General features: G+C 43.5%; 1 protein-coding gene across 1 annotated transcript in view; it reads left to right on the top strand.

The window, feature by feature from the left end:
• The window catches only part of MEI1 (meiotic double-stranded break formation protein 1), a 37,695-nt gene that overhangs the window by 7,715 nt on the left and 8,438 nt on the right, over positions 1–21,542 (top strand). Inside the window, exons 8-24 of the mRNA XM_065742888.1 lie at positions 454–568; positions 1,355–1,471; positions 2,036–2,135; positions 4,575–4,709; positions 5,235–5,349; positions 6,902–7,005; positions 7,982–8,123; positions 8,768–8,879; positions 9,513–9,573; positions 10,789–10,886; positions 11,633–11,807; positions 11,917–12,064; positions 12,628–12,900; positions 15,907–16,072; positions 17,762–17,866; positions 20,086–20,196; positions 21,239–21,420. Of these exons, the coding sequence (XP_065598960.1) occupies positions 454–568; positions 1,355–1,471; positions 2,036–2,135; positions 4,575–4,709; positions 5,235–5,349; positions 6,902–7,005; positions 7,982–8,123; positions 8,768–8,879; positions 9,513–9,573; positions 10,789–10,886; positions 11,633–11,807; positions 11,917–12,064; positions 12,628–12,900; positions 15,907–16,072; positions 17,762–17,866; positions 20,086–20,196; positions 21,239–21,420 (2,259 nt within the window). The remainder of the gene's footprint in view (positions 1–453; positions 569–1,354; positions 1,472–2,035; positions 2,136–4,574; positions 4,710–5,234; positions 5,350–6,901; positions 7,006–7,981; positions 8,124–8,767; positions 8,880–9,512; positions 9,574–10,788; positions 10,887–11,632; positions 11,808–11,916; positions 12,065–12,627; positions 12,901–15,906; positions 16,073–17,761; positions 17,867–20,085; positions 20,197–21,238; positions 21,421–21,542) is intronic.

Raw genomic sequence — 21,542 nt, 5'->3', positions numbered from 1 at the left:
GATAGTCTGCACTGAAATTTTATTTGAAGCATTTGGGTGCTGTTGCCAACACTGACGAACAACAGAGGCTGCAGTGGAAAATGTGGACACCACCATAGGTCTCCTTTTTGTTTATTTCTGTGTCCTGGAGTTTTCCTTGTGGCCTCAGCCAGTTTTACTTGCTGTCACTTGAGTTCTGATACAGCTCTGGTAATGCCAGCATGACTAAACATAGAGGTGTGACTAAACATAGAGGTGGAGCTATTCCTACTCACAATCTTAATTATTTGGTTCTCTCACTGCATTTTTGACTACGTTTGATCCAGTGTTTTATCTATCGAGTTTAACCAATGAAATGCATGTCAAAAGAGAGACCTTCATTTGTGTTTACATTTTAAAGTTCAGAGGAAACTGTTACTACTCATACCTGCACAGCTGACTTCCTCACTCCTTTTTGCATTTGTTTCCCAACAGCTTTTGTTGACCAGAGATGAGATGTTACAGGCAGCAAGCTCTCACTGTATGGCTGCAGTGCTGGTTCACTCTCCCAGCAGATACGCTCCTGCCTTTATCCATGCTGATGTCCCAGGTGAAGTGCAATAACACTGTATTGTCCATTTTCCTGGCTTTTTGTTGTAGGAATCAGTCTGGCTCCACGAAATGCACGGATGACATAATCTATGCAATGACCTTTGAGTATCAGTAGAAATGTCTAATGTGATTTTAGGAACATTAGTGAAGAATGAGTTTTCTATTGAAAGTACAGAAGCAGCTGTCAACAGACAAAATGGGATTTCCTCAGCAAGATTTTGGACAGGTCCTTGAGGTCAAGGAACCTCTTGAAGTGTAGGTGCAAAGGCTAAGCTGGCTGGGGTTCCATCTATCTTAGTAAATACTGTAAGTTTCCATGGAATTTGATCGAGTAGCTCTGGCTTTGGAATATAGCTTTAGGAGATGGTTCATTGTTCACTCTATTCACAGAAGACAGAGGCGCTTTGATTTTGCAAATTCTTTGTGAGATGTGAAAGTTCTTAGGAAAAAGAAAAGATCAGTGCATCTGTATTAAAGCTCGCTTTGCGACTTCATTTATGCCAGAGGCTAGAGCCACAATTCAGCTCCTGCCTGATAAGTTTGTGCTGGGAAGAATCCTGCCTGGGGGACTCTGCTCTCCAGTCACCGTGTTTAGAAGGCTAGCATGTCTCTGAGTATCCACTCCATCCTCCATTCCTTCTATTTCATAACACATCCATTCTCCCGCTGGCTGTCGCTGTGCTTCCCGCTTTCTTCCTCCTTCCTCTGCTCTATTCTAGGAGCAGCTGTGCCATGCTGTGAGCCTCTTACCAGGGTGACCTTATTTGTACGTGCGTTTTCACAGAATTCCTGTTTGAGTGCCTCATGTGCAACAGTGAAATTCTCATCTGGTCAGTGTACTGCTCGCTGCTCCTCCTCACTGAAGAGCGCCTCTTCTTCTCCAAGTGTCACACAGTCTATGGTGAGTCATCAGCCTTTCTGACAGTGGCCTCAAGTAATACTGCTGGCATTTGTTGTGCCTCTAGCTGAATTTCAGCGCTTTACACACAATCACAGTTTCTAGTCAGGATGGATAAAAGACTGAAAATGAGTACCTATCAGATGCATTTGTGATGTCTACCGTGGCTTGAATTTACAGTGTCACTGTCCTGATGAGTTTCTGATGAGCATGCATCTGCTGTAATAACCTGTTGTAATGACTGTTACTAAAACCCGACTGCTAGTAATAACCAGTTATCAGGAGTTAGTACTAGGTGTTTCTGTGAAGATGTCAAAGGTGGATTTAGGAAGAAAGGCCAAATTACTTCCATTCTTCTGGACTTCCCTTCAGCAGTGGAGGCTGATGCCTATTATCAGGGAGCTGAGTGAATATGATGATGGCTTGGGCAGTTGTTTCTGACAGTGGCTAAAAAAATTTGACTGTTCAAATCTTTCCTTTCAAATATTTGTTTTTCTCCCATCCTGGAATGTGTGTGTATGTGGGGGTGTTAAAATCCTCCTCTGTAACTTCTCTTGAACATTGCAGGCATAGAATCCCTGGTGAGGAGTCTCCAAGATGTTCTGCAGTTGAACAATGTGGAGTTACACAAGCAAGGGCTCCTGCTCTTCACTGAAATACTGAAACGGTAAGGGGTCGCCTCTGTATGCTCACACATACAGACTTTGACACCCTAAAATGGAAACTATTGAGCTTTTGTGTTTGAGGTATGTTGCTGGGCAAACCCCTTATTACTATGAAAAAGGACCTGATAGCTTTTTCCAAATCCTGCAGCTTGTCTTCTCTGTGCACGCTTCCACCAGTATATCTGCCTCTCCCTGCTTTCTTGGCAATCTGGGAGGTGAATTCTCCTTTCAGCTGTAGGCATAAAAGGAGGCAAAGGATAGAAAAGTCCAGGTGTATGTGAGCCAGCTGGCTCCTGCTAAGTGACAAAACAGAGCATGTAAATTCCATGGCTTCTAATCCTCTGTCTTCATCTGAGCTAAATTCAAACAGCAAAAACAAATTCCAGGCCGAACTATTAATGCGTTCTGTCAGTTTCTCCCCTTGTTTTCTGCTGAGGAATAACGTACTCTGGCTTGTTTTTCTTCTGTGCTTCCTGTTCCTGCCCATATGATCTTGTTCTTGTCGTGTGTGCTAGTGACAGAATCTTGTTTTTGCCACTTAGGTCCCCCAAGAGGGCCCTGAAGCTGAATTTTGGAAATGTCAGTCAGTTTTTGTAGCAAGTGGTAGGATAAAAAGGAGAAAGAACAGTGTGATGAGGCCAGTGTGGGATCTGTCAAAAAGAGAAACCAGAATGTGGGAAACACTAATTACAGCATTTACGCTCGTAAAACAAAGAGAATGCTCTGTGCAATTACGCTCATTTTCTAGCACACACATCCTGTTTTCTCAGAGGCTTACATTTAAAATGTCATTTTATTTTAAACTATATCATGTGGAGAAAATGGTCTCATGCTGGAACATCTCTCTTTGGTTTTTCTTGCAGCTGGGTTCTTTGTAGCTGACCCCATGCTCTGATGTTATCCAGACAAGATGTACTGCCACTGCTGGCACTGTCAGAAGTGTCAGAAATGGTGGGTAGCTCTCCCTGGAGCTCTCCTTTTCTCTCGCAGAGCAATCAGAGTAGCACACAGAGCTTGGGATCCAAGGAGAAGGGGCTGCATTAAGGTGCAGAGGTGCTGTATTTAATGCATTTTTTCCCCAGGCCCTGCAAACATCGTAGTGCACCATATTGCAAGTGGGTTTGCACCTCTTGGATGAATCAGCAGTACTCCTCCATCCCTTCCTCCCTGCATGAGTCAGTGAATACTTTTTTTCCTGATGTGTTTTACTTCAGAGGGTCAGTGATTAAAGGAAGGAAATAGAAGGGATTAATGAAATTGGAGTATAAGTAAAAACAGCTTGAAGTTCAGCATATCACTTACGGCTTGGGCCAGAGGCTAGTCCTGGTGCTGTGTTCCTTGTCCTTATCCCTGCCTTGCCCACCTCTCTGCCCTTTCTTGCAGCAGAATGTGAGGTGACTGCCAAATTGGATTTGATCCCATTGAGTGGCTAAAGAGTGCTCTGCCTCTGTTCACTTTTTGCCCTGCAGCTGAGCTACTAATTTAATTTCTACTGCAGTTGATTCTTCTCTTCCATTTGTGCATGGGAGCATGTGCTCCTGGCTTGCCTTAGCCTGTCATGTCTATGAAAATGGAGTAGCAGGGAATACTCTGGCTTACAAGTCTGGCTGTTGTTGCCACACTGTACTTCTTTTCTTTTGCTTTTGGAGATGCCTTCTGGCAGACCATTAATTCCTCTTTTCCACATGTAGCTGCCTGTCTTCTCCTCTCCTTCATGGCTGTACCTGACTTTCCAAGAGTCAGATGAGCATGGTCTGCCATTTGTACATCTTTGCCCAGTAGTGGGATTAGTGGCTTGTCATCCCTTCATGCTCTCATGCTGAATGCTCAAAGGTGTATGGTCACAAAGTGATTAGATGACCAAAATGATCACTATCAAGAAAAAATATCAAAACAATTGAATTATGGTTGTTGAGGTTTTTTTTCCTGTTTACTTTTCAAGTTCTTGAAAACTCCTGTCCTTCTGGCAGCATCTGGCACTAGAAGTACTGCAGGACTGTTAAAGAGGCTATTCTCATGGCATTGTCTTTTTCCTAGGATGGTAGTGTTTGCTTGTTTACTCAAATATGAATTGGTAGGTGAACCTACAAATGCCAGAGCAGATGGTCTCAGCATCAAATCCTGCACAGGGACTGTGTTTTGCAAAGCCTCCTTTTCATGTGTTTTTCATGTTAGTATTTGTGGGCTCAGTACACAGTTATCCAGGCTGTGGGTTCTTTTCATCATAGTAGGACTCCAGGCCTGCTGAAGTTCAGTCTTTGTAGCAAACCCTCTACCTACTCAAGTTTGAGACTGCATCCCTGTGAGCAGCTGGCTCTGAATACTAACAATCATGGCTGGAACTGTATGGCTCAGCAGTCTGTTTGGTCAGATGAGGAGAGGGCAACACAGTTGCTTAACATGACAATATCCTCCTTGCTTATTCTGTTTCCTCTTTGCAGGCAACCAGTGGAAATTATATTATTCACGAACCGAGGTGTATGTATAGATGCCATTGATGTTTTGATGAAGACAGTGGACTGCCCAGTGCTGGAGGTGGTAGTGGAGGCTGTGAAAGCTGTGGCTGCTATTCTGAGGTAGGCAGGAAAGTATTCACAGGCTTGTCTTCAGATAGATCTGAAGGAATGTTTGTCTCAGCAGCTCCCCTGTGTCTGTGTGGGTGAATGCTCTGCAGTGGGAATTCTGGCTGAGGTAGGCATGGGTACAGAAGAGCTAGCTTCCCACCCACTTGCCAGGGCTGCCAGGGTAGTGAAGCTGTGATAGGCAGCAAGCTGCTGCAGCAAGGACCTAGCATCCCCAGCAGGCTTATTCTGCAGCTGCTGTGACTTCAGCACATGGCAGCCCATCCAAACAGCATAAGACCATGCACAGTTATATAGCTCTTGACCGTAGTGAGAATGGACACTGAATGCAGTGAGGGTGTGTTTGGGTTCACATCTGGTGAAGGCACTATTCAGACAATCCTGACTTCTGTGTGCTGTGCTGGAGAGAGGTGGCAGTAGCATATTGCTGTCCAAAGTGGAGTTAGTTCTGCTAGTGTTGCCTTCTCATGTGGAATGTTCCTAGGAGAGAACATGTACACTTTCTTTCTGCTTGTTCAGGAAGGAGCATCTGGGCTGCCCTCCAGTCCCATATGAAAAGCTGCAGAAACTGCTGGAGGCAGTGCTGAAGCAGTGTGCTGACCTTTCCCCACCACACAGTAGCAACAAGCATACGGTAAGTCAAGAGATACTGTGCTCTTTGGTTGTACCAAGCAGGACAGGGATGATCCTCCTAGCACAGCATGTGAAAGTTGCATATATTTTCTGTCTCCGTACCTGTGACTGTTGTAGTCTCTGGTGTTTCTGTTGATCCTCATGCCTTGAGATGGTAACAGTCTTTGTCTATGAAGATGGATGCTGGTGAGTGCTTTTTCTAAATCAGTGGAAATGTATGGGAAATCATTTGAGTATGCTGCTCTTTTTATATGTTCAGTGCTGCAAGGTAATTTGAACCTCCCCTTCTTTAGGCCCCCGCCTTGCAGGCTGTGTTAGTCAATCTATTTTTTGGCAATGAACATCTCTTACCGTGCCTTCAGACCAAGACAGTCACGTTGTATGCACAGTGATTCTTCAGCAAGGGAATTGTTAGCTGCTGCTTGAACTGCAAATTCTTTCCTGTTCCTGGAATATGCAGTTAATGTGATGTGCTGCTGGGACCTGTGCACCTGTCAGGAGAGCTCTCATAACTGATGGCCAGTGACAAAACAAGGGCTGAATCTTCTTGCTCTGTGCTTTGGGCCGTGTAAGTTTAGACTGCATGTCTGGAGTGGCAAGAGCATCTCTTGTGGAGGTACTAGAACTCCAAATGCCTGCTGAATTGTCCTTAGGTCCACATTGTTTCTTATCTAATGCCTATCTTCTCTGCCTGAAGAAAACAGAAGAGCTTTCTGCCCCATAGGTAGATGTTGATCAGTCTGTTTGCGCACACAGAGCTTTGTGTCCCATTCAGGATAAAAAGCTTTACAGAAAGAAAATAAGGCAAAATAGTAAGGACATCCAGTCTGTGTTTGAGAGTAAAGGGGAAGTAGGACTGTAGCTGTGATAAGGTGTCACAGTATCAAATGGGGAAATATAAGGAGTTCTGAATGGTCAGGCACCAATGCATTGTTATGTCCTCCTCGGGAATGCTTTCAGAGAAGACTACCACAGCAGGTTAGGGTTTAATGGCAGATTTTGGGTTCCAAGGGGTTTGCTCACAGTTTGGGCAGGTGACCAACTCTGACCCCATGGTTGGCTTCTGTCTGAGTTCAGGATGCAGTGTTGGAACAAGGACCAGTACATGGATAATTTCTTACAAATCTGAGCCTAAATAGTGGTTTCTGAGCAAGGTGAGGAACTGTTCAGTGTTGTGTGAAGAGTAAATGGAAGGAACAGAATTGAAAAAAGGAACAGAATTGAAAAAAAAACACCCAAGTTTTCCCAGAAGGGTTTGAAGCTGAGCTGCTTAAAACTCGCATTAGACCAAACCATGGCAATATAGGCTATACTGCCCAAGGGACGGAACAGTGCAGAACTGGTAGCTTTGTAATTCTGTCTTCCATAGAAAGAGCAGAGTAAATCTTTTAACTCTGCCCTCTCTAGGGAGAGCACAATGGTAAAAAACATCTGTGCAAAAGAAGTGATTGAAATATGTTGTTCCTCCTGCTGCTGGTATCAAAAAGGAAGGCGTTTTTTTCTTGTTTTTTTGTGACAGTGAATACAAAACTTTGAAGATTTCTGTCCTTTAGCAGGGTGATCTCCTGTTATCAATGTCCCAGAGTCTTAGTGGAGTTTCTTGGAGACATGGACAGCTATTGCTCAGCTCCCTGGAAAGTTTCAGAAATGCCTGCAGGTGAGGACAAGGAAGGGATATAGATGAGTATTGTGTGTGTCTGTCCATCTATCCTCTATTGTGACGGAGGTCCTCTTATCAAACCCCACCACTGAAATACCACAGGTGGGTTCAATGCATGGCACTTGTCAGTTAAACAATAGAAAGAGAAATATACAGTGATAGTGAAAATTTTGTCACAGCTGTTTGTATCCCCTAAGAAATGTGATTCAGACCTGTCAAGTTATCTCATGTCTTCGGTCATTGAAGAACTCCTTGGAAATAAGCCAAAACTGGTGGTGAGGTAGGGACTGTTAGGAAAATATCTTTCTGTGCCCTGGATTATGTGATCTCACTGCTGGAGGAGTTAACCATTCAATAACTATACATCTATTCCAGTTGCTAACCTTGTATTCACTCATATTTATAACCTATTACTAGAAGTGAGTTTATAGTCAGCAACTTCTCTTATTTTGTTGAATGAGGGCTCTCTCTCACCCTTTGCTGCGTAGAAGAAGGTTACAGATCAGTTTGTGTATGAAACCAGATCTGTTGTTAGACAAGTCTGGTCACCTCAGCTATTTTGCTGTCCATTGCTTGATGAGATAATTCAGTCAAAAGAAGCAAATGTCTCTGTATTCGCTGACCGTATGTGTCTTGGGTCTGAAGAGGAAGCTGGGGTTCTGTCATGATTTTTAGATTAACTAAATGGCACTCTGGCCTGGCTGCATGCCTTTAATCTTGCCATACTAGGACCTTCCTCAGCAGATATTTTCTTCAGAGAAGCTATGTCCTCCTTTTCCAGCGTGTAGTGAGCACCCTTGCTGACTTTTAATAACTTCACTCAAGAGGTAGATCTGTGCTATTGCTGGATTCTTTTGTTTCCAACCTGTTAGGTATGCTTGGGGCTCTTCGTGGTGAAAGTGTGGTGGTTCTGACTTCCTTTACAGAGTGAGGAGTGTTTCTCTCTACTCTGGTACCTGCTTTGTATTTGTAGGTTAGCAGTGGAATTGCAGAGTGACCCCATGGCCCAGGAGAACGCTTTCACTGCTCCCTGCTCAGAAAGCAAGGAGACGCTGAGCAACTTTTCTGAGTTCTTGTTGAGGATCTGTGACAGTGTCTGCATCCCCGTGGTCATGGTAGGATTTCTTTTGGACTTGGTCTGTTCCTTGGGTACCTGGAAAGGTGCTCTCAACCACGAACAGTAGGTGGCACAAGTATTTTTGTGAAGAAAGCTTGTAGAGTAAAGCTAGAATAGCAGAGGCATTTGCCACCTCTCCAGAGCTAACTTTGGTATTTATTATATAGTTCATGCAAATGGGAGTATATAGTCTCAGAGGGTGGAGAAATTCATAGTGCTGTTTCTTGCTCATTGAGTTCGGGTAAAAATTAATGTACTGTGGTAAAATTGCCCAGTGACCTTCAGCAAGGGTGAGCTGAGTTGTTCTGCTCTAAACATTTTAGTGCTGGACTTTAATGCTTGTGTTTGCCACTGCCCAATAAAACTCTGAAGCACAGGTGTTAAGTGCTACTGAAGTCAGCTGCAATTCGGTGTATGTCCTGTGTTGTGTACTGTGCTGGAGAGTTAGCCATTGGACCTGCAAGAGCAGTTATGTCCACAGTTGTAGGGGCAGTAATGTTAGTTGCTGCCAGGAATTCTGGGGGAAGAACTGTTCTTCCATTTCTTTGGACTTAGGAATCTAGCTTTCTGGGAGGGCAGGAGGCAAGCTGCTGCTTTCAGTGTGTATTGCATATTGCTCATGTTCCTTTCTTCCTTCCACAGAGCTACCTGGAACGGGCTGTCAGCTCCTCAGTGATGGAGGTTTTCATCTCAGCACTCAATACCCTCTTTACAGTGGTGCCAGACATGCAAAATAAGTTCTCCAAAAAGCTGGGTATGGGGTTGGTGTGGGACCACACTCTCTGTGCTGTTAACTGATGGAACTTGCTGCAGCTGCATATTGCAGAGGCAATGAGCTTAACCAGAGTGTTTGTGGAGGATTATATGATATGTTTGTATGAGTAAGAATGGAGTGCACAGCAGTGTTCTGTAGGATGAAAGGGCTATTTGGTCTAGCAATAGTGATTGGTTAGATTTTATTTTTGATAATTAAATTGTATCAGCTTCATCTTTTCTTCTGGAACATTCAGAACTGATTGTTCCTGTGGATAGAAATTGTGCTGGAATTGTTGTTGGGCTGTCATCATGTAGCATTCCTGTTTACTCTGTGTATTCCTTGGTTTTTGTGCATCAGAGAGATGATGAGGAATTCCTCTCTTCTAAACGTGTAGATCTTCCTTTCTCCTTCTGAGAAGACAAATGAAGTCACAGTCCTCTCCAAACCAAGCTTGGAATAGTTTACTGTGGGAGAGGAGGCCTAAAACATATTCTTACTTGAGATGGCCTGTCCTGTTCACTAGGTTTGTGTGGAGATGTGTGGAGATGACTGCGTGGGGCCAGTCTACTGTTTTCCCTTATGATACATACTCTGTGTTCCTTTGACGGTTGTGTCTTGCTTTCTGTCTAGCATCCTCTTGCTTCATCCGACTGACACTGGAGCTGAAGGCCAGATTTTGTTCTGTACAAAGGTATGTGATATGTGTATTGTGAGCAAATAAAGAATTCCCAGATGGGAAAGCAGATCATGCCTTATTCAATGCACCCAAATTAAACAAGGGAGGCTAAAAGGTTCAGGTGCTGTTCTATGTCACAGCAAAATGTAAACAGTAACTGTGTATGGAAAAGCTGGATGTGTGAGAAGGGAGAAACAGTTAAGAAGGTTGAGGGTAAATTTTCACAGCTTTGTGTGAATCCTGTGCTCCACTGTGAGCTGTGCAGACAGAGATAAAGCAGCCTGACTTTTAAATAGTGAAATCGGTGGGTGTATTGTAGTGAAGCAACAGTAGCATCAGTTCCATCTGAACCCTGGCTTTCAAGACACGTTACCACTACTTTTGTTCCCTGTGCTGTCATAATATGTAAGAAAGGGAAGAGAGAAGGAAGACTTCAGCAGGAAGCATTGCAAAGGGTGCTTTGTAGCAGAGGGTATGATTTCTAGGTTGAGGACGACTGAGGGAGTCTCCCTTTTGGTCTGCAGAGATGTTTTACCTCTTCCTTCCTGTGACTTCATCAAATTAAAAGACTAAACCAAATACACAGCACCCTCATCCAGGTTACTGGTTTGGGGATACTTGTGCCTATGAACTGTGTGGGGAGTGATCTACGTTTCTAAATACAATACAAGGGTACTATGGTACATTACAAAGTTGTTTGATTATGTGCTGTTGGAATAAACTGACAAAGAGAAATACTTGGAAATAGAGTTGTTATCACCCCTTTAGGTTATGTCTTGGTATTCTTCCTTGTTCATCTCTGTAAACACCATTGTGCCAAAACAATTTGCAGTGGCAAATTCCTCAGCTGGTGTAATCATTTATTGGGAGCCACCCTTGTACAGCCTTCTCCGCACAGTTCAGGGCCCTGCTCTTGGAAGACTTCCTGTGAATACAGGATTTGAGGTTTGTGAGAATATCCCACTGCATTCGTATCATCGCAAGGCATCTGAAATTATTCACTGTTGTCATCACTACTTGCATCTGCCACATCTGGGAGCTGACTGTTCTCTGGGAACTCTTGATTTTCCTGGAAGCCCAGGTTGGCTTCTGAAGTCCTGTTGTGACAGGGCAGGTGCTTGAATATGATCAGTGAGTAAACCAGAGTTCTGGCAGACAGTTTATGACACTGGAGGTGTAAAGAGGATGCTTCTAGCCTTCTTCAGTATATCTTTCTGCTCTTCTTTACAGTAATCCTGCCTTGAATCAGGCCTGCTCCAGCTTCCTCCGCAACTTGTGTCTGAGCCTTTACTCAGCCATAGGGAAGGAGAGAACTTCTTCTCAAGAAGGCAAGTTTGGAGGTTACTTGCCAGCCTCTATTTAAGCAAATTAAAAAAAAAAAAAAAAAAGACAAAAGATGAGAAAAGGGATGGGACATGGCGAAATTTATGAATTCTATTCAGAGATTTCCTTCTAGCTTTTTTAAAACTTATCCATTGAGATAAAAGTCAGAGAATGCCTTTATAAGAGTTTGACTTACCTGAATGACTATGTGTCTATGCTTTTGTTTACATGGTGACATTTATTAGTACAACTGCAGATGGATTAATTGCAATTATATTAGTTGCCGCAGAGTCACCCTTATCTGGGAATTCATGTCCTTTTTTCCCCTCTGGTGTACTCTATTTTTCCTGTCTATACTGTGGCTTTGCATTGTAGTTAAGTCCCAGATAAGTAAGATGAAAGTTTCCACATCACAAGATCCACTTTTCTATTGGCAGTGGTTGGTCACTATACTGTCAGCATCAGCAAAGAGCTGGGAATCTCAAACAGAAGTTTCTTTTTCTCCTCAAGGCTAGCTCTGTTATACCAGATCTTACACCTGTATTCATGACAAATCATGGAGATGCACTTGCTGTTTAATGTACTGTTTGCAAACTGTGAGGTAGTAAGTTGGCTTTGGTATTTCTTTTATCAGGAACTTCACTAATTTTATGTGCTTGAGTTATAGGCAGACAGGTGCCTCAGCCACCCCTATTTGTCTCTACTTATGCATAGATCTTCCCCTGTCTGCTCATACTAGTTTTATTTCTAGAGCAAGAGATGTCTGAGCTCCTGCAAAAGAGTCTGCCTCAATTAAACTACACAGTTGCTGAATGCCTTCTCCTCCTGGCTGAAAATCCTGAACCCTTCTCCTTGGATCAGTCTCTTTGCAACCACCAACACTGCTTCATACTCCTCTTATACTTTGCCTATAACCTTGGAGACAGGTGAGCCAAGAGCATACCAGGCAAGTGGTTGTGTGGCCATAACGCACACGAATCAGTGGGTAAGGCATATCTGATTTAATTGTTTCTGCTCCAATCTCCTTGAATACAGGTTTGTCCCAGAAGCAGAATTGTTTTTAGCCGTAAGAAATTTTCTCCTGTTAGCACAGGACCACCGAGACTGCCCCCCTCCATACATACTCAGAGCTGTGCTTTACCTACTTGCTGTCTGTCAGGACAAAGGCAAAGCCCTTGACCTGGTAAAAGAAGATTTCTTTCTTAACTCTTGAACCCTTTTTGTTGAAGTTTCTCTCTGCTCTCATCAACCCTCTTGCAGAAAGTAATTTGATATATGCAGCCAGTGATGAATGAGTGAAGAGTGTGTGATGCATATACACTCTGGAAAGTTAGCTGTGAAAAGCCACTAGGGGATATAGATTTGATTGAATAAACTTGTGTATGTGTGGGAAGCATAAATGCATTGGATAGGCCGAGAATCCACATACAGAATATTATAAATTTCATAGCTTTATTCTCCTGAACACATTCACAGCCTCTGCAGCAGGCTTTCTAGTGTTCCCATATGGCCCTTTGCTGCTGCACAGCTTTGAGCACTGTATAAAGCCTACAAGTTTCTTAGCCTTTGTGATGCAAATGGGCTTCACAAAATGATGTTTAACTGATATATCTGATTGTCTAGTTAAAAGGCAGTGTGATTGTTTTTCACAGTAAAATCTCACTACTTTGGCTTTTGGATATTCACTATCTAGCAGTTATTTTGTTGTCTTTCCACCTCCTCCTTTCCCTCCCACACACTTACCAGAGGTCATTGTGTATCATAAAGAGGAACCTGGAGAGTCTGCCAGATCTGAGCTCGGTCTACGTTCATTGTCCTCTGCTGCTGAAATTCTTCCTGCACTATCCTGAACTGATGGGCAGATTTGGACACCAGGTCCTGCAGCTCTGGTTTTCCTGGGAAGACTGCAATCATCTGGAGAATGAAGAAGCTGCTTTTGGCACATCTGAGCAACTGAACAGTTCTAATCCTTTGCTTCCCATTCTGAAGAGCAATTCCAGTATTTTACTTATTTTACTGGTATGTGACTCAAAAGGACACATTGTTATCCTGGCTGTATAGCTTAGGGGGACCACTTAGGGCTTTTGGTTGTTAAAGCACTTTGAGCTGCTATTCTGAGGCCGAAGATTCTGCTAGAAGGTTCCATGAGTTTATACACAGGCTTCCACATTGTGCCAAGCCTAATACAGAAAATGGGATTGTGAGTATGTGCTACCTCTTTCTCTGTCATCCATTCACTATGATAGAAAGAGAATTTTGAGAGTTGGCTAAAAAGGGATCTGAAGGGTGCTGCTGATGTCTACATGCAAAGAAATCGTGGGCTTTTTCCTTTCTCTATCCGGACACACAGCTGGATAGTCTAGATTCTTCCGGGCCAGCCTTCTAAGGAATTGCTTTGCTAATTTAGAAGCAATGGTATGCTACTAATAGATGAGACGATATGAGAAACAAAGAACTTTCAATAGCACCATGTGGAGAGCAGGTCTTGAGGGTGTGGATTTCTGTTTGCTTGGGTTTCTTTTGTTTGTTTTTAGCTGGAGAGTCTTGTGAGAGATTTTTGCACTGCTCAGTTTTCAGGACTGCAAGTAGCATGTTGCATTGCTCTTAAAAGATAAAATACAAAGCTCAGAGGTCTTCTCTCGCTTCCACCTCTCTCACCTGCCCTGTCACCCCTCCATCAGTGACCACTTGTCCTGTGACTGCCTAGCTAGTTGAATGAGTAAATCCTTGTTGATATTTCCACACAAGAACACGAGATGTACAGTTATACCAAAAAACTAACAGCTGTGATGTTTCTTCTCCAGCCTGTTACAGTCAGAATTTTTTAGATTCTGCATATGTTTAATGTATCATTGAGAATAGAAACCAATGTCAGCAAACTTGTTTGCTGACAATCCATGTTTGGAGCCAGGTTTGATTCTGAGTAAGCACCCTTGCAGCATTACAGGCTGGCATGTGTTTGTTCTGACCTTAGACACTAGAAAGTAAATTTTAATATCGCAGATTATGGGGATGACTGACAAGAAGGGCTTTTCCATAGGACAGCTCTTTAACAGGGAGATATTACAGAGTAGGCAACGGTATCCAGGTATTTTATACCATTGGCAGAGCCATAATAAAAGTGATCAATGTGTTGACAAATCAGTGTAAATTAAGAAAAAGTGTCCCAAGAGACTTGTCTAACCTATTACCTTTGGCAGTAGTTCTGGAACCCATCACTCCCAAACTAAAGCAGATGTATATGTCACAAGACTATCACTACACAAAAGGGAAACGATGGCTCCTTCTCTGAATTGTATAGTGTTCCTGCTTTCCCCTTTCCTGTCCTGCCATGTACTTGTGCAGAAATAAATTAATTTAGCTTTGTCCCAGTCTTTAAAGTGAGTTGTAATAAATCACAGGCTTTGACAGTCTACTTCTGAGCTAGGGAAGAGCATAATCAATCTGAATTTAGATAGCCTAATAAAACAGTGCAATGTCCTGAAATAAATATGCTGTCAGATATAAACAAAACTTATGAGGTGAATAACCTCAGCTTGAGAATCCACTAGTAAAGTGGAAAGGCCTCTGGATGGTGGGGTGAAACAAAAATGAATGCCCTTCCAAGGGTGATTTATTTGCTTTTCTGCTTTTAATGAAAGTCTGGATTATATAGAACACATGGTTGGTGGCTTCGTCCGAGACCTTGAGCTCCTGAGAAGGGAGGAAAATGTTAACACAGTGATGCGTTTACCAGCGCCAGGAAGGCTGTGGCCCTTGGTTGGCACTACTTTCTGCTATGTGTGTTCACCTGGGGATGAAGGTGTCAGTGATCACACACTGGCCTACTTGTCATCACCATGCTCAAGATCTGAGCTGATCTCTCAGAGAGTGATTACAGGATACTGATATTAGATTACATTCTTGAATGTCATATGGAGTAGATATACATAAGTGGAGCAGACTGTGCAGACAACTCTCAAGCCTTTATTCCTGAATATCTCAGATGTGGGCAGGAATTAGGCAAGCTAGAGAGTTTTTCTGACAGAGGCAGCCTGTTCTTACCTTAAGTGCTTTTCTTGAGCAGGGGTTCCCAAAGCCCTTTCCTCTCCATCATCCTGATCTGAATGCCTGGCATCTGTGTGATAGGGGAAGGTAGCAGGAAAAAGCTAGGGTTGGTGACATTGATCAGACCAGTTTTTGTTCTTGATTACCTCATTCTGCTGTACCATTTGCAATACAGTAGCCAGGACTACTGGGAGAGGAGAGGAGTGGTAGTGCTGATGTGATTTATGTTGACTATCTCATTATGTCAGCACTATGGGGCATTTTCTGCCTCGTGTTTATGGAACTGCATCTATACATGCTGTGCAGGTAAATTTAATATTAAACACCTTAGCAACAAATGAATGCCCAGGTTTAGGCTACTGGCTGTGGGATTTAGCTCAGAGACTCCAGACAGAGCTCTATATTCAGGAAGGCTTGTGGGCTGAATGGTGTATACATGACTCTTCCATTTTCAGTGACTGAGTGACTGCTTGTCTGGTTTATGTACATTTCATGCAGTTTAGCTGTTGTGTTGCTATTGTAGATAGTAGGCTGCCAGCCTGAATTTTCTGAAAGTGACTAATTACGAACTGACTCACAAGCTTGATTTTAGGCAAGCATCTTAATATGCAGCCTGATTTTTCAAAACGACAAGGAAAGCAGAAGTGCCCAGAGGCTCTGTGTTCTTGGAAACAGGGCCCTTGCTTTGTGAAATAATTTTTCTAAAGCCCTGACCTTAAAAAAAATGTTTCCTCTACCCTTTTGTGCTGGATGAGGGGTGCCAAATGCATTCTTTAAACAGGATATTAGTCAGTGATTCTTATCAGAAAAGAGTCCTCCTATTTTATTCAGTACTCCATTTAATCAGGACGTACCTAATCTGAGCAGTGCTTTATTAGAGTGTTTCCCAAGACACCAGATTAGCGTAATGGCATTAAATAGCAGTGATTTTTCCCTAATCAGGGCAGAAAGGTAATGTGTGAGTTTCTTCCCTCCTAGGACCTGGTCTGCTCAAGTTCTGTGGTGGTGGCTCAGAAGGTGTTGATAACTCTAAGGACCTATCTAGAAAGAAATGAGGATGTATTTGTCTGTGACCTCCTCCGAAATCAGTTCCTACAGATTCTGCAGCAGCTACTGGTAGAAAGTAGCTCGGCCTCCTTGCAAGGTGACTCCCCTCTTTGCCTTGGGTCTTGTGTGATCAACTAACCAGGGAGGTGTCTAGAATCATATGGTCTGGAATAAAGTGTTCTTGAGCTGCTGATGTAGCTTTGGTACTTATCTACATGAGGGAGCATACAAACAGAACTGTACTGATTTAATCTTCTTTTCCAGAGATTCTTGTTTTGAAGTGAGTCATTTTCAGATTTAAGATTGTTTCTTTATCAAGGTGTGATTGTTAAACTGAGGCAAGTTTATATTGCCCTAGGTACTCACATGGAGAGCTGTGCTGGTAAGCCTTCCTGAAGGATGTAATTCTTTCTGCCTCTTCTTCATGCAAGGCAGCTGGACGTGCCTGAATTCAGATGGTTTCCAGGGTGCAGAGGCTGGGCACAGACATCACTTGAATCATTCATGATATCGATCCCCAAACAAGATCAGATTTCACAATTCTGTTAATTCTTTCAAACTTTTAGCAGGGTTGTGATTGCAGGAAATCTTTGTTTTCCTCCCTAGCTCTGGCAGTGTAGCAGGGATTGTTATCCTGTGCTGCACAAAGCTGCCTGTGAGCCTGAACTGAAAGAAGGAGCAAAGCCAAGATGTCCTTGGCTCCTCTAGGATAGGAGTCCAGCACAGCTTTTGACTGTCCTTGAGAGGGGCATGAATACTACTAACTGCTCTGGGGGTTTTCATTGCCCAAAATTGAGATGGCAGCTTGAAAGGAGCAGTTGTTTTGCCTTAGCTTGAGGAAAGTCTGGTAGGGTGGAGAAGATGGGATGTTAAAAGTAGGAGCATGATAGAGTATAATGCTTTGAGACGTACATAAGGTGATGCTGGCATCTGCTAGATCTATCTTTATTCAAATTGTGCACATCTTGAATTAATTAGCAAGGTTACTGGCAGCCTCATCCAGAAAGGCAAATTCCATCAAGAACATGTTAATGTTTAAGATATCTGTGTTCCGTCCTCAAAACTGAAAACTCCCAAGCTTTTCTGAAGCTGTTTTCTGGAATTGATAGTTGCTTGCTGTAGGTATGGCTCAAAATCCTTACGTATTTGCAGTGCCATAGAGGAGTGAATGTACTAGGGAGGGATGTGATTGCCCTGGGAAGCTGGTGGTCTGAACAGCCCCGTTCTTGCATACAGACCTGCCATTTGGGCCTCACACCTCTCATGTCTCTGTTCTGCCCAGTGGGACAGGATGGCAATTTTCCAGCCTCACAGGATGCAGAACAAATGTTGCTCAGCCAAGTATTCTGAGTTCTGGGCTGCTATCATGACGTAGTCTGCCAGTGATGGTCAAGTAGATGGGAGGAGTTTCCTGGAATGGGATGGTGATTCTAGCTTATTAAATTTGTTAACTTGAATACATGGTGACCATGCCCCTTACATGGTATAAATAATACCCTACCCTCTTTCTTTCCACCTATTTTCCAGTTATACCTAGAGTGATATTGGCAGGATCCAGCATGTAATTCAGACCAACCCACAGTTCTAGAAAGGGAGCCTGGTCCAAAGGGGCTGTAGAGATGAGAATGAGACTGAGAGGAAATCGATGTGTGTCTGTGTGGAAAGAGGGAATACTTGCTCCCTAATTCACCCTCCTTCCTGAGAAACAAAGTTAACAATTCTTGGCATGTTTAGAGGTAGAATTTTAAAGTTCACTGGCAAGCTAAACTGTCAGTACCCTTCTTAGCTAACAGGAACCTGCCCATTTTGCTGAACCTCCTATTCCTGGTGCAGCTGCGGAGCAAAGGCATGAGAGAGCTGGACAGCACAGACTTCAAGCTGCTTCACCAGGGTGAGTCTGTGTGCATCCATCTTCTCTCAGGGACTTTGATCTGTTTCAGCAGTTATTACATAAGGTGATTAGGGGCTGGCTTTTCATCTTTTGAGATGCATACCTCACATTGCACTTACTGTTGTTCCAAAATACTTTCATAGCCGAAGTGTTGCAAAGAACCCTTGTTACCAGTTTAGGCAACAAAATGTAGTTTTTCTGCCTCTAGCTTTTGCAGTACATTTGATGTTTGAAAACCTCACAAGGTGGCTGAAGTATTCTTATGGCCGTGACTTGATTTCAGAGCCTGTGACTGCTGTTGATTTCAGTCTGTGACTGCTGTTGATGTGATGTATGATGTGCTGATGTGCTCTGCATATCATCCTTCCCTATCCGTTCTTGCTGTTGTGGTTTAACCTGGCAGGCATCAAATGACCACACAGCTGTTTGCTCACCTCCCCCTCCCCTCAGTGGAATGAGGAAGATATTGGAAACAAAATAGAACCCATGGGCTGCGATAAAAGCTATTTACTAAGACAGAAGAGGAAAATGGAAACAAATATGCAATAATAACAAAATATATATACTATAATATATACTCACAATGCAGTTACTTGCCACCTGCCAGCTGGCACTCAGCTAACAACACAGCTGCCTCCTGATCAACACCCCACTGCCAACACAGAGTCTCACCCACCCACACACCTGATGCACAACAGCCCCTGAGCAGTGGCTGCCCCCAACAAACTCCCCACAGCTTTACAGCTTTCCACATGATGTTACTTGGAATGGAACAACCCCATACCTAAATCAGGCAAGCTATCTAGGCTCTGCTGTTGTGGGTGAAACCAGGACACTTTCTAGTACAGTACTGAGATTCTGGCCCCAGGGGTGTCCTGTGAACCAGCCAGCAGGGACTGGCAGCCTAATGTATCCAGACTTCCCTTGGGGTGTGAATTCAGATTACGTTGGTCCCAGCCAGGACTTGCCTGCTCCACCACAGAGATGTAGAAGAGTGTGTTTGTTTATTCCACATACCACGACCTGCTCTTGTCTGCTGATTGTTAGCAGATGACTTTTCCCCTCCTACCTGGCAGTTGGAGATTAATGCAGGCCATCAATGAAGGATACTGGAAGAGTGTTCAGCTGATCCATCCTCTCACCTCTTTCTGCTCTGACAAGTTGATTTCTACAGAAGACTTTGAATGGCTATCACTTTGAATTAGAAATGTTCCATGTCACAGGGCTGCCTGTGTTATCCTTGTAAGGAAGCAGTGTTTCTCAGACGTTCATTAGCCAAGGGAACTGGGATTGAGAAAGAATCATGTCTTTTTTTATACCAGCTCTTCTTAGCCTCTGTAATTTCAGAGCATAACTTAGCTGCTCCTGGAAGTCACATCTTCTGCTTTTGCTTTCTGTTCTGTTCTGTTTTGTTTGTTTGTTTGTTTTTCAACACAACTCTCTCTCTGCCCCAGCCACTCCTTCATTTGCTGTTTTACTTCTCAGTCTTTGTTCTTGAAGGAAGAGTGCTCTTCTCTGATGAGGCCCGCTCAGAACCAGCCTGTAGATGGAAGGGGTATAGGAAGACTTGTTGGTGTGTGATTTTTTTTTGTCACTTGAGAACTGCTTACTTAGAATTTAAGCTTTCTGAAAGATCTGCAATGATAGTGATGCTAAGCCTTGCAGTCCTGAATTTCTCTCACAAACTTTTGCTAAACACAGTTCATAAATATCTGGTGCTTCCAACAAGCACAGTGCATTTATTACTTCTGTGAACAACCTGTGAGGGTGGAGGAGCAGAGCTCTTCCTACCATCCTCTGGTCTGGTTATTGGTCACCACATGAAACAGGCATGTCGCTTTTTATGGTCTAACCAGTATTGGGATCAAATTTGTTCTAGGTGGCTTATCTAATAGTCTGTAGTTCTTGGATTCATTACTGCCCAGTGTGATGTGTGCCCTTTAATAGTCCCTTCTTCGTTGTTTTTGTTGTTGTTTGTATGTTTGTTTTGTTTTAGTTCCCCCTCCCCACAAACACACCTATTATCATCCTCCAATGCACTGTCTGGTCTAAAGCAGACTCTCTAGGGTCTGTTGCTTTGTCTGTACCATGCTCTGTTTAATTTTGCTTCAGGTTGTGTTGCTGTTGTCTGAATTCACTCCCCACAGACTGTCTTCTTTTTTGTGCTGAGGTGCTGCATTATGTTGGTGTCTGTGTTACACATGTTCCTTTGTTTCCAGTCAGTAACCTTTGTGGGAAATGCAGACCGAAGGACACAGACCTCCTGCAGCCATCCTTGAATTTTATGTACTGTAGCCTTCATCAGACAACACCTTGTAGTCAACAGAGAGGTGAGGCAAGATTTTATTGATTGGTGAGTTAATCTCTGCAAGGTTGTGGCTTGGCCATCAGAGATTGTATTCTAAATGTCTCAGCAGGAAAAGTGGATTTTTCCTCTTTCTGATGCAGCATTACAGTTAACAAACAACACTTTGTGTTTGGGATGATTTTTTCTTTTTAGATTGAGGGTTTGGTTTTGATTTTACTGTCTTCTGATGATTCAGGAGTTGGCTGCTGAGAGGCAGAACCACTGTACTTTTCTCCTTCATAAAACACAGCAGTGGGGCTTTGGTTCCTTGTTGAATTGTCCTGGTAATTGCCACGGTTCAAAAAATTAAACAATACTAGAGTCAGCAATAACCAACCTCCTAGCTGTGTTGGCTGAAGGCTGGTCATTTTATTAGCAGCCTGAGCGGTCACTCGTGCTGTGGGAGATGAATACTGGTGTAGCTGGGCAGCCTTAGCTTGACGAGCTGTGGCAGCTAGGGCTGTCTCACAGCAGCAGGGGTGTGCTCTGCAATTCTCTTCTGCTTGTCAAGCTGATTTAACTTGCAGCATCCCATCAGCCTCTTTGATTCATAGTGCTGCACCCCAGATGAGTTTTGCCTCTGCGTTGCCAGTTCCTCTGCTTCCATTGCTGTAACCACTCCCACTGGGTATGTGCTGCCATCCAGGAGTCAGGGCAGAAGTACAGCACTGACCACTTCTCTTGTTCAGCAGTATCTTAAGCCGTCTGGATGGCCTTCCCTTCTGCAAATTGTTTCAATTTCCCATGCAGGAGGGAAGATTTAGATTAGATGTCAGGGGGAAGTTTTTCACTGAGAGAGTGGTGAGTTGCTTGAACAGGTTGCCCAGAGAGGTTGTGGATGCCCCATCCCTGGAGGTATATAAAGCCAGTTTAGATGGCGCCTTTGGCAGCCTGATTTAGTACTTGAGCTAGAGGCTGGCAACTCTGCTTGTGGCAGGGAGGTTGGAACCGAATGATCCTTGAAGTCCCTTAAAACCCAAGCCATTCTCTGATTCAATGATTATGATTCTGCTTTTCCCATACAGCAGTGGCAGTGCTTCTCTCCAATGTGTCCTTGCTCAGGCTCCTCCAGAAGGTTTTGGAGTGCACCTGGATGTGGTCTTTTCCCTCTGAACCTGCTTATCTGTCATCTGAGGATGCCTTGCTAAGCTCAGGATGGCTGTTGGCTGCTTCCCTCTTAATTTATCAGCATCGTTACAACACTGAGGTTAGAGCCATTCTAGTGTTCAGATCCATGGACTTGTGAAAGCTTTAAAAAATAATTCTTCCTCAGCAGGGGAAAGAAGGTTTGCTTTGGCCTGGAATCTGCTTGTCCTTGTTGCTTTTTTA

Source organism: Cyrtonyx montezumae, unplaced genomic scaffold, assembly GCF_038088225.1.
Source record: "Cyrtonyx montezumae isolate F1298 unplaced genomic scaffold, pur_monq_1.0 scaffold_3, whole genome shotgun sequence".
Taxonomy (NCBI): Eukaryota; Metazoa; Chordata; class Aves; order Galliformes; family Odontophoridae; genus Cyrtonyx; species Cyrtonyx montezumae.
The sequence above is the reverse complement of the archived record's forward strand: the minus strand, read 5'-3'. Positions and strand labels throughout refer to the sequence as shown.